We start from the raw sequence: 12,897 nt of genomic DNA on the forward strand, positions 1-12,897 counted from the left end.
GGATGACAAAGCTGTAAAACAGGAAACTACAATTACCAAGTTACACATTCATTAGATGATCCAATGTCTCTCTCACCTGAACAGATGACAGCAGCATCCTGACCATGTTCACATGTGTTTGATCCAAATCCACTGTGTTGACACTCAGTTAGAGAACTTTCACTTCCTGAACAGGTCACATGATCAAGCCAAATCTGTCCAGTTCCTCCACCAAAGTGAGTTGATTCAGGAACTTTCAGTGCCGACCCACAGTTTAACTCTCTGCAAACCACCTGAGCATCATTTAAGTCCCAGCCATCAAGACAGACTGTTCCCCAGCTGTTACTGTGATAAACTTCAACTCTGCCAGAACATCGAGTCGATCCAGCTAATCTGATCATACCTTTAGGCAAAAGACATAAGACAAAATATATTTTATTATAGATCCGTTAAAGAAAGTAAAGGAGCAATGACACAGAAATCACATTGACATTCACTTTGCTCCATATCTACAGTTTGTCACCTGAACAGATGACACCAGCATCATAATAATGTCCATTGTAGTTGTTTCCCCATCCTGAGTGTTGACATTCAGTTAGAGAACTTTCATTTCCTGAACACGTCACAGCACTGAGCCAAATCTGTCCAGTTCCTGCACCAAAGTGACCAAATTGGGGATTCTCTAGTGCCGACCCACAGTTTAACTGTCTGCAAACCACCTCAGCATCATTTAAGTTCCAGTTGTAATCAGAGACTGTTCCCCAGATGTTATTGTGAAAGATTTCAACTCTTCCAGAACATCGAGTTGATCCAGACCCAGCCAATCTGATCAGATCTACCAGGCAAAATATATGAAAATTACTTTAACAGATACTTGTTTTTGTTATTTTAAGTTTCATGCAGGACACAGAACAATAGACTAATTTGCAATATGATCTCTATCTAACAGTTTTCTCACCTGAACAGATGACAGCAGCATCCTGACCATGTTCACATGTGTTTGAACCAAATCCACTGTGTTGACACTCAGTTAGAGAGCTTTCACTTCCTGAACAGGTCACATGATCAAGCCAAATCTGTCCAGTTCCTGCACCAAAGTGAGCTGATCGAGGAACCTCTAGTGCCGACCCACAGTTTAACTGTCTGCAAACCACCTGAGCATCATTTAAGCCCCAGCCATCATCACAGACTGTTCCCCAGCTGTTATTGTGATAAACTTCAACTCTGCCAGAACATCGAGTCGATCCAGATCCAGTTAAAATGACGGGCACAGCTGAAAACAGAACACAGAGAAGACATGAAGGGGACGGAACATACAATATTTTTTTAGTGTGAAGCCATAGATACCCAGGTTTAGAAGAATTGTAAACTGAGACACGTAATAGTGACAGTCAAAACAGCTTCACCCTACAAAATAACACTCAATAAGAAGGCCAAAGGATTTTCTCCAAACCAGGAAAGAAATCCAACTCTTAAATACGAAACATGATAGAGTTGGTGAGGACTGCAGAACATCCACAATAGGACAGTTGAAGCACAAGACTGTGCTCGAATTACAAGACTAGAAAATAACTAACAAAACTTCAACTTGCAGACTTTATACAACATTTCAAGAACACGGTCTCCCTAAAACACACACATACAGATGTGTGGCTGACTCCCCCCTCTATGAAGATATCTGCCATGTCCCTCTCATAAACATGCATTTTAGAGTATTACACTTTTCCTTCAAGGCTATTAAAAGGATATCTGTGAACTTGTATGTTTTTTTTAAAGAACTGTATTTCTCTGTGGATCAGAGCTGCATTTACAAAGACAAATGCAACATTTCACTCTGAAATACTCCACAGTGTGGTTACTGCAAATCTCAGTTTGACTGCTCACATTGAATTTCAGTAAAGAACAAACCAATGAGTGGATGACAAAGCTGTAAAACAGGAAACTACAATTACCAAGTTACACATTCATTAGATGATCCAATGTCTCTCTCACCTGAACAGATGACAGCAGCATCCTGACCATGTTCACATGTGTTTGATCCAAATCCACTGTGTTGACACTCAGTTAGAGAACTTTCATTTCCTGAACAGGTCACATGATCAAGCCAAATCTGTCCAGTTCCTGCACCAAAGTGAGCTGATTCAGGAACTTTCAGTGCCGACCCACAGTTTAACTCTCTGCAAACCACCTGAGCATCATTTAAGTCCCAGCCATCAAGACAGACTGTTCCCCAGCTGTTACTGTGATAAACTTCAACTCTGCCAGAACATCGAGTCGATCCAGCTAATCTGATCATACCTTTTAGGCAAAAGACATAAGACAAAATATATTTTATTATATATCCGTTAAAGAAAGTAAAGGAGCAATGACACAGAAATCACATTGACATTCACTTTGCTCCATATCTACAGTTTGTCACCTGAACAGATGACACCAGCATCATAATGATGCCCATAGTAGTTGTTTCCCCATCCTGAGTGTTGACATTCAGTCAGAGAACTTTCATTTCCTGAACACGTCACAGCACTGAGCCAAATCTGTCCAGTTCCTGCACCAAAGTGACCAAATTGGGGATTCTCTAGTGCCGACCCACAGTTTAACTGTCTGCAAACCACCTCAGCATCATTTAAGTTCCAGTTGTAATCAGAGACTGTTCCCCAGATGTTATTGTGAAAGATTTCAACTCTTCCAGAACATCGAGTTGATCCAGACCCAGCCAATCTGATCAGATCTACCAGGCAAAATATATGAAAATTACTTTAACAGATACTTGTTTTTGTTATTTTAAGTTTCATGCAGGACACAGAACAATAGACTAATTTGCAATATGATCTCTATCTAACAGTTTTCTCACCTGAACAGATGACAGCAGCATCCTGACCATGTTCACATGTGTTTGAACCAAATCCACTGTGTTGACACTCAGTTAGAGAGCTTTCACTTCCTGAACAGGTCACATGATCAAGCCAAATCTGTCCAGTTCCTGCACCAAAGTGAGCTGATCGAGGAACCTCTAGTGCCGACCCACAGTTTAACTGTCTGCAAACCACCTGAGCATCATTTAAGCCCCAGCCATCATCACAGACTGTTCCCCAGCTGTTATTGTGATAAACGTCAACTCTGCCAGAACATCGAGTCGATCCAGATCCAGTTAAAATGACGGGCACAGCTGAAAACAGAACACAGAGAAGACATGAAGGGGACGGAACATACAATATTTTTTTAGTGTGAAGCCATAGATACCCAGGTTTAGAAGAATTGTAAACTGAGACACGTAATAGTGACAGTCAAAACAGCTTCACCCTACAAAATAACACTCAATAAGAAGGCCAAAGGATTTTCTCCAAACCAGGAAAGAAATCCAACTCTTAAATACGAAACATGATAGAGTTGGTGAGGACTGCAGAACATCCACAATAGGACAGTTGAAGCACAAGACTGTGCTCGAATTACAAGACTAGAAAATAACTAACAAAACTTCAACTTGCAGACTTTATACAACATTTCAAGAACACGGTCTCCCTAAAACACACACATACAGATGTGTGGCTGACTCCCCCCTCTATGAAGATATCTGCCATGTCCCTCTCATAAACATGCATTTTAGAGTATTACACTTTTCCTTCAAGGCTATTAAAAGGATATCTGTGAACTTGTATGTTTTTTTTAAAGAACTGTATTTCTCTGTGGATCAGAGCTGCATTTACAAAGAAAAATGCAACATTTCACTCTGAAATACTCCACAGTGTGGTTACTGCAAATCTCAGTTTGACTGCTCACATTGAATTTCAGTAAAGAACAAACCAATGAGTGGATGACAAAGCTGTAAAACAGGAAACTACAATTACCAAGTTACACATTCATTAGATGATCCAATGTCTCTCTCACCTGAACAGATGACAGCAGCATCCTGACCATGTTCACATGTGTTTGATCCAAATCCACTGTGTTGACACTCAGTTAGAGAACTTTCATTTCCTGAACAGGTCACATGATCAAGCCAAATCTGTCCAGTTCCTCCACCAAAGTGAGTTGATTCAGGAACTTTCAGTGCCGACCCACAGTTTAACTCTCTGCAAACCACCTGAGCATCATTTAAGTCCCAGCCATCAAGACAGACTGTTCCCCAGCTGTTACTGTGATAAACTTCAACTCTGCCAGAACATCGAGTCGATCCAGCTAATCTGATCATACCTTTAGGCAAAAGACATAAGACAAAATATATTTTATTATATATCCGTTAAAGAAAGTAAAGGAGCAATGACACAGAAATCACATTGACATTCACTTTGCTCCATATCTACAGTTTGTCACCTGAACAGATGACACCAGCATCATAATAATGTCCATTGTAGTTGTTTCCCCATCCTGAGTGTTGACATTCAGTTAGAGAACTTTCATTTCCTGAACACGTCACAGCACTGAGCCAAATCTGTCCAGTTCCTGCACCAAAGTGACCAAATTGGGGATTCTCTAGTGCTGACCCACAGTTTAACTGTCTGCAAACCACCTCAGCATCATTTAAGTTCCAGTTGTAATCAGAGACTGTTCCCCAGATGTTATTGTGAAAGATTTCAACTCTTCCAGAACATCGAGTTGATCCAGACCCAGCCAATCTGATCAGATCTACCAGGCAAAATATATGAAAATTACTTTAACAGATACTTGTTTTTGTTATTTTAAGTTTCATGCAGGACACAGAACAATAGACTAATTTGCAATATGATCTCTATCTAACAGTTTTCTCACCTGAACAGATGACAGCAGCATCCTGACCATGTTCACATGTGTTTGAACCAAATCCACTGTGTTGACACTCAGTTAGAGAGCTTTCACTTCCTGAACAGGTCACATGATCAAGCCAAATCTGTCCAGTTCCTGCACCAAAGTGAGCTGATCGAGGAACCTCTAGTGCCGACCCACAGTTTAACTGTCTGCAAACCACCTGAGCATCATTTAAGCCCCAGCCATCATCACAGACTGTTCCCCAGCTGTTATTGTGATAAACGTCAACTCTGCCAGAACATCGAGTCGATCCAGATCCAGTTAAAATGACGGGCACAGCTGAAAACAGAACACAGAGAAGACATGAAGGGGACGGAACATACAATATTTTTTTAGTGTGAAGCCATAGATACCCAGGTTTAGAAGAATTGTAAACTGAGACACGTAATAGTGACAGTCAAAACAGCTTCACCCTACAAAATAACACTCAATAAGAAGGCCAAAGGATTTTCTCCAAACCAGGAAAGAAATCCAACTCTTAAATACGAAACATGATAGAGTTGGTGAGGACTGCAGAACATCCACAATAGGACAGTTGAAGCACAAGACTGTGCTCGAATTACAAGACTAGAAAATAACTAACAAAACTTCAACTTGCAGACTTTATACAACATTTCAAGAACACGGTCTCCCTAAAACACACACATACAGATGTGTGGCTGACTCCCCCCTCTATGAAGATATCTGCCATGTCCCTCTCATAAACATGCATTTTAGAGTATTACACTTTTCCTTCAAGGCTATTAAAAGGATATCTGTGAACTTGTATGTTTTTTTTAAAGAACTGTATTTCTCTGTGGATCAGAGCTGCATTTACAAAGACAAATGCAACATTTCACTCTGAAATACTCCACAGTGTGGTTACTGCAAATCTCAGTTTGACTGCTCACATTGAATTTCAGTAAAGAACAAACCAATGAGTGGATGACAAAGCTGTAAAACAGGAAACTACAATTACCAAGTTACACATTCATTAGATGATCCAATGTCTCTCTCACCTGAACAGATGACAGCAGCATCCTGACCATGTTCACATGTGTTTGATCCAAATCCACTGTGTTGACACTCAGTTAGAGAACTTTCATTTCCTGAACAGGTCACATGATCAAGCCAAATCTGTCCAGTTCCTCCACCAAAGTGAGCTGATTCAGGAACTTTCAGTGCCGACCCACAGTTTAACTCTCTGCAAACCACCTGAGCATCATTTAAGTCCCAGCCATCAAGACAGACTGTTCCCCAGCTGTTACTGTGATAAACTTCAACTCTGCCAGAACATCGAGTCGATCCAGCTAATCTGATCATACCTTTAGGCAAAAGACATAAGACAAAATATATTTTATTATATATCCGTTAAAGAAAGTAAAGGAGCAATGACACAGAAATCACATTGACATTCACTTTGCTCCATATCTACAGTTTGTCACCTGAACAGATGACACCAGCATCATAATAATGTCCATTGTAGTTGTTTCCCCATCCTGAGTGTTGACATTCAGTTAGAGAACTTTCATTTCCTGAACACGTCACAGCACTGAGCCAAATCTGTCCAGTTCCTGCACCAAAGTGACCAAATTGGGGATTCTCTAGTGCTGACCCACAGTTTAACTGTCTGCAAACCACCTGAGCATCATTTAAGTTCCAGTTGTAATCAGAGACTGTTCCCCAGATGTTATTGTGAAAGATTTCAACTCTTCCAGAACATCGAGTTGATCCAGACCCAGCCAATCTGATCAGATCTACCAGGCAAAATATATGAAAATTACTTTAACAGATACTTGTTTTTGTTATTTTAAGTTTCATGCAGGACACAGAACAATAGACTAATTTGCAATATGATCTCTATCTAACAGTTTTCTCACCTGAACAGATGACAGCAGCATCCTGACCATGTTCACATGTGTTTGAACCAAATCCACTGTGTTGACACTCAGTTAGAGAGCTTTCACTTCCTGAACAGGTCACATGATCAAGCCAAATCTGTCCAGTTCCTGCACCAAAGTGAGCTGATCGAGGAACCTCTAGTGCCGACCCACAGTTTAACTGTCTGCAAACCACCTGAGCATCATTTAAGCCCCAGCCATCATCACAGACTGTTCCCCAGCTGTTATTGTGATAAACGTCAACTCTGCCAGAACATCGAGTCGATCCAGATCCAGTTAAAATGACGGGCACAGCTGAAAACAGAACACAGAGAAGACATGAAGGGGACGGAACATACAATATTTTTTTAGTGTGAAGCCATAGATACCCAGGTTTAGAAGAATTGTAAACTGAGACACGTAATAGTGACAGTCAAAACAGCTTCACCCTACAAAATAACACTCAATAAGAAGGCCAAAGGATTTTCTCCAAACCAGGAAAGAAATCCAACTCTTAAATACGAAACATGATAGAGTTGGTGAGGACTGCAGAACATCCACAATAGGACAGTTGAAGCACAAGACTGTGCTCGAATTACAAGACTAGAAAATAACTAACAAAACTTCAACTTGCAGACTTTATACAACATTTCAAGAACACGGTCTCCCTAAAACACACACATACAGATGTGTGGCTGACTCCCCCCTCTATGAAGATATCTGCCATGTCCCTCTCATAAACATGCATTTTAGAGTATTACACTTTTCCTTCAAGGCTATTAAAAGGATATCTGTGAACTTGTATGTTTTTTTTAAAGAACTGTATTTCTCTGTGGATCAGAGCTGCATTTACAAAGAAAAATGCAACATTTCACTCTGAAATACTCCACAGTGTGGTTACTGCAAATCTCAGTTTGACTGCTCACATTGAATTTCAGTAAAGAACAAACCAATGAGTGGATGACAAAGCTGTAAAACAGGAAACTACAATTACCAAGTTACACATTCATTAGATGATCCAATGTCTCTCTCACCTGAACAGATGACAGCAGCATCCTGACCATGTTCACATGTGTTTGATCCAAATCCACTGTGTTGACACTCAGTTAGAGAACTTTCATTTCCTGAACAGGTCACATGATCAAGCCAAATCTGTCCAGTTCCTCCACCAAAGTGAGTTGATTCAGGAACTTTCAGTGCCGACCCACAGTTTAACTCTCTGCAAACCACCTGAGCATCATTTAAGTCCCAGCCATCAAGACAGACTGTTCCCCAGCTGTTACTGTGATAAACTTCAACTCTGCCAGAACATCGAGTCGATCCAGCTAATCTGATCATACCTTTAGGCAAAAGACATAAGACAAAATATATTTTATTATATATCCGTTAAAGAAAGTAAAGGAGCAATGACACAGAAATCACATTGACATTCACTTTGCTCCATATCTACAGTTTGTCACCTGAACAGATGACACCAGCATCATAATAATGTCCATTGTAGTTGTTTCCCCATCCTGAGTGTTGACATTCAGTTAGAGAACTTTCATTTCCTGAACACGTCACAGCACTGAGCCAAATCTGTCCAGTTCCTGCACCAAAGTGACCAAATTGGGGATTCTCTAGTGCTGACCCACAGTTTAACTGTCTGCAAACCACCTCAGCATCATTTAAGTTCCAGTTGTAATCAGAGACTGTTCCCCAGATGTTATTGTGAAAGATTTCAACTCTTCCAGAACATCGAGTTGATCCAGACCCAGCCAATCTGATCAGATCTACCAGGCAAAATATATGAAAATTACTTTAACAGATACTTGTTTTTGTTATTTTAAGTTTCATGCAGGACACAGAACAATAGACTAATTTGCAATATGATCTCTATCTAACAGTTTTCTCACCTGAACAGATGACAGCAGCATCCTGACCATGTTCACATGTGTTTGAACCAAATCCACTGTGTTGACACTCAGTTAGAGAGCTTTCACTTCCTGAACAGGTCACATGATCAAGCCAAATCTGTCCAGTTCCTGCACCAAAGTGAGCTGATCGAGGAACCTCTAGTGCCGACCCACAGTTTAACTGTCTGCAAACCACCTGAGCATCATTTAAGCCCCAGCCATCATCACAGACTGTTCCCCAGCTGTTATTGTGATAAACGTCAACTCTGCCAGAACATCGAGTCGATCCAGATCCAGTTAAAATGACGGGCACAGCTGAAAACAGAACACAGAGAAGACATGAAGGGGACGGAACATACAATATTTTTTTAGTGTGAAGCCATAGATACCCAGGTTTAGAAGAATTGTAAACTGAGACACGTAATAGTGACAGTCAAAACAGCTTCACCCTACAAAATAACACTCAATAAGAAGGCCAAAGGATTTTCTCCAAACCAGGAAAGAAATCCAACTCTTAAATACGAAACATGATAGAGTTGGTGAGGACTGCAGAACATCCACAATAGGACAGTTGAAGCACAAGACTGTGCTCGAATTACAAGACTAGAAAATAACTAACAAAACTTCAACTTGCAGACTTTATACAACATTTCAAGAACACGGTCTCCCTAAAACACACACATACAGATGTGTGGCTGACTCCCCCCTCTATGAAGATATCTGCCATGTCCCTCTCATAAACATGCATTTTAGAGTATTACACTTTTCCTTCAAGGCTATTAAAAGGATATCTGTGAACTTGTATGTTTTTTTTAAAGAACTGTATTTCTCTGTGGATCAGAGCTGCATTTACAAAGAAAAATGCAACATTTCACTCTGAAATACTCCACAGTGTGGTTACTGCACATCTCAGTTTGACTGCTCACATTGAATTTCAGTAAAGAACAAACCAATGAGTGGATGACAAAGCTGTAAAACAGGAAACTACAATTACCAAGTTACACATTCATTAGATGATCCAATGTCTCTCTCACCTGAACAGATGACAGCAGCATCCTGACCATGTTCACATGTGTTTGATCCAAATCCACTGTGTTGACACTCAGTTAGAGAACTTTCATTTCCTGAACAGGTCACATGATCAAGCCAAATCTGTCCAGTTCCTCCACCAAAGTGAGCTGATTCAGGAACTTTCAGTGCCGACCCACAGTTTAACTCTCTGCAAACCACCTGAGCATCATTTAAGTCCCAGCCATCAAGACAGACTGTTCCCCAGCTGTTACTGTGATAAACTTCAACTCTGCCAGAACATCGAGTCGATCCAGCTAATCTGATCATACCTTTAGGCAAAAGACATAAGACAAAATATATTTTATTATATATCCGTTAAAGAAAGTAAAGGAGCAATGACACAGAAATCACATTGACATTCACTTTGCTCCATATCTACAGTTTGTCACCTGAACAGATGACACCAGCATCATAATAATGTCCATTGTAGTTGTTTCCCCATCCTGAGTGTTGACATTCAGTCAGAGAACTTTCATTTCCTGAACACGTCACAGCACTGAGCCAAATCTGTCCAGTTCCTGCACCAAAGTGACCAAATTGGGGATTCTCTAGTGCCGACCCACAGTTTAACTGTCTGCAAACCACCTCAGCATCATTTAAGTTCCAGTTGTAATCAGAGACTGTTCCCCAGATGTTATTGTGAAAGATTTCAACTCTTCCAGAACATCGAGTTGATCCAGACCCAGCCAATCTGATCAGATCTACCAGGCAAAATATATGAAAATTACTTTAACAGATACTTGTTTTTGTTATTTTAAGTTTCATGCAGGACACAGAACAATAGACTAATTTGCAATATGATCTCTATCTAACAGTTTTCTCACCTGAACAGATGACAGCAGCATCCTGACCATGTTCACATGTGTTTGAACCAAATCCACTGTGTTGACACTCAGTTAGAGAGCTTTCACTTCCTGAACAGGTCACATGATCAAGCCAAATCTGTCCAGTTCCTGCACCAAAGTGAGCTGATCGAGGAACCTCTAGTGCCGACCCACAGTTTAACTGTCTGCAAACCACCTGAGCATCATTTAAGCCCCAGCCATCATCACAGACTGTTCCCCAGCTGTTATTGTGATAAACTTCAACTCTGCCAGAACATCGAGTCGATCCAGATCCAGTTAAAATGACGGGCACAGCTGAAAACAGAACACAGAGAAGACATGAAGGGGACGGAACATACAATATTTTTTTAGTGTGAAGCCATAGATACCCAGGTTTAGAAGAATTGTAAACTGAGACACGTAATAGTGACAGTCAAAACAGCTTCACCCTACAAAATAACACTCAATAAGAAGGCCAAAGGATTTTCTCCAAACCAGGAAAGAAATCCAACTCTTAAATACGAAACATGATAGAGTTGGTGAGGACTGCAGAACATCCACAATAGGACAGTTGAAGCACAAGACTGTGCTCGAATTACAAGACTAGAAAATAACTAACAAAACTTCAACTTGCAGACTTTATACAACATTTCAAGAACACGGTCTCCCTAAAACACACACATACAGATGTGTGGCTGACTCCCCCCTCTATGAAGATATCTGCCATGTCCCTCTCATAAACATGCATTTTAGAGTATTACACTTTTCCTTCAAGGCTATTAAAAGGATATCTGTGAACTTGTATGTTTTTTTTAAAGAACTGTATTTCTCTGTGGATCAGAGCTGCATTTACAAAGAAAAATGCAACATTTCACTCTGAAATACTCCACAGTGTGGTTACTGCAAATCTCAGTTTGACTGCTCACATTGAATTTCAGTAAAAAAACAAACCAATGAGTGGATGACAAAGCTGTAAAACAGGAAACTACAATTACCAAGTTACACATTCATTAGATGATCCAACGTCTCTCTCACCTGAACAGATGACAGCAGCATCCTGACCATGTTCACATGTGTTTGATCCAAATCCACTGTGTTGACACTCAGTTAGAGAACTTTCACTTCCTGAACAGGTCACATGATCAAGCCAAATCTGTCCAGTTCCTGCACCAAAGTGAGCTGATTCAGGAACTTTCAGTGCCGACCCACAGTTTAACTCTCTGCAAACCACCTGAGCATCATTTAAGTCCCAGCCATCAAGACAGACTGTTCCCCAGCTGTTACTGTGATAAACTTCAACTCTGCCAGAACATCGAGTCGATCCAGCTAATCTGATCATACCTTTAGGCAAAAGACATAAGACAAAATATATTTTATTATATATCCGTTAAAGAAAGTAAAGGAGCAATGACACAGAAATCACATTGACATTCACTTTGCTCCATATCTACAGTTTGTCACCTGAACAGATGACACCAGCATCATAATAATGTCCATTGTAGTTGTTTCCCCATCCTGAGTGTTGACATTCAGTTAGAGAACTTTCATTTCCTGAACACGTCACAGCACTGAGCCAAATCTGTCCAGTTCCTGCACCAAAGTGACCAAATTGGGGATTCTCTAGTGCCGACCCACAGTTTAACTGTCTGCAAACCACCTCAGCATCATTTAAGTTCCAGTTGTAATCAGAGACTGTTCCCCAGATGTTATTGTGAAAGATTTCAACTCTTCCAGAACATCGAGTTGATCCAGACCCAGCCAATCTGATCAGATCTACCAGGCAAAATATATGAAAATTACTTTAACAGATACTTTTTTTTGTTATTTTAAGTTTCATGCAGGACACAGAACAATAGACTAATTTGCAATATGATCTCTATCTAACAGTTTTCTCACCTGAACAGATGACAGCAGCATCCTGACCATGTTCACATGTGTTTGAACCAAATCCACTGTGTTGACACTCAGTTAGAGAGCTTTCACTTCCTGAACAGGTCACATGATCAAGCCAAATCTGTCCAGTTCCTGCACCAAAGTGAGCTGATCGAGGAACCTCTAGTGCCGACCCACAGTTTAACTGTCTGCAAACCACCTGAGCATCATTTAAGCCCCAGCCATCATCACAGACTGTTCCCCAGCTGTTATTGTGATAAACTTCAACTCTGCCAGAACATCGAGTCGATCCAGATCCAGTTAAAATGACGGGCACAGCTGAAAACAGAACACAGAGAAGACATGAAGGGGACGGAACATACAATATTTATTAGTGTGAAGCCATAGATACCCAGGTTTAGAAGAATTGTAAACTGAGACACGTAATAGTGACAGTCAAAACAGCTTCACCCTACAAAATAAGGCAAGGCAAGGCAAGGCAAATTTATTTGTATAGCACAATTCAACAACAAGGTGATTCAAAGTGCTTTACAGAGACATTAGAAACAAAAACAAATAAAAAGCATGATTTAAAATTGATTAAAACAAGCA

General features: G+C 40.4%; 3 protein-coding genes across 3 annotated transcripts; all 3 read right to left on the reverse strand.

The window, feature by feature from the left end:
* Window positions 1–32: 32 nt before the first annotated feature.
* On the reverse strand, window positions 33–1,370 carry LOC145423365 (scavenger receptor cysteine-rich domain-containing protein DMBT1-like; the record flags this gene model as incomplete). The annotated part of the gene is made up of 3 exons (XM_080295720.1): window positions 33–382; window positions 503–814; window positions 938–1,370. Coding segments are annotated over 3 exons (1,095 nt in total), but the record flags the coding sequence as incomplete, so codon positions are not given.
* Window positions 1,303–11,208, reverse strand: LOC145425471 (scavenger receptor cysteine-rich domain-containing protein DMBT1-like). The gene is made up of 15 exons (XM_080298524.1): window positions 10,414–11,208; window positions 9,979–10,290; window positions 9,553–9,858; window positions 8,519–8,833; window positions 8,084–8,395; window positions 7,658–7,963; window positions 6,624–6,938; window positions 6,189–6,500; window positions 5,763–6,068; window positions 4,729–5,043; window positions 4,294–4,605; window positions 3,868–4,173; window positions 2,834–3,148; window positions 2,399–2,710; window positions 1,303–2,277 (listed from the first exon to the last, which is right to left on the reverse strand). Exons 3-15 carry the CDS (start codon window positions 9,854–9,856, stop codon window positions 1,928–1,930), a joined length of 4,080 nt encoding a protein of 1,359 aa, XP_080154650.1. The 5' UTR covers window positions 9,857–9,858; window positions 9,979–10,290; window positions 10,414–11,208; the 3' UTR covers window positions 1,303–1,927.
* LOC145423366 (scavenger receptor cysteine-rich domain-containing protein DMBT1-like) lies at window positions 10,928–12,661 on the reverse strand (the record flags this gene model as incomplete). The annotated part of the gene is made up of 4 exons (XM_080295723.1): window positions 10,928–10,959; window positions 11,449–11,754; window positions 11,875–12,186; window positions 12,310–12,661. Coding segments are annotated over 4 exons (1,002 nt in total), but the record flags the coding sequence as incomplete, so codon positions are not given.
* Window positions 12,662–12,897: the final 236 nt, after the last annotated feature.

The sequence above is a fragment of the Astatotilapia calliptera genome, chromosome 3 (genome assembly GCF_964374335.1).
Source record: "Astatotilapia calliptera chromosome 3, fAstCal68.1, whole genome shotgun sequence".
Lineage (NCBI taxonomy): Eukaryota > Metazoa > Chordata > Actinopteri > Cichliformes > Cichlidae > Astatotilapia > Astatotilapia calliptera.

Excerpts from the sequence above, each read along its gene's own strand:
- LOC145425471 (XM_080298524.1), bottom strand. The coding sequence starts at position 9,856 with ATGATCAGATTAGCTGGATCGACTCGATGTTCTGGCAGAGTTGAAGTT. Across the intron at positions 8,396-8,518 it reads TGCTGCTGTCATCTGTTCAG|ATCTGATCAGATTGGCTGGG; the intron begins GTGAGAAAACTG and ends TTTGCCTGGTAG. Across the intron at positions 5,044-5,762 it reads TGCTGCTGTCATCTGTTCAG|CTGTGCCCGTCATTTTAACT; the intron begins GTGAGAGAGACA and ends TTCTGTTTTCAG.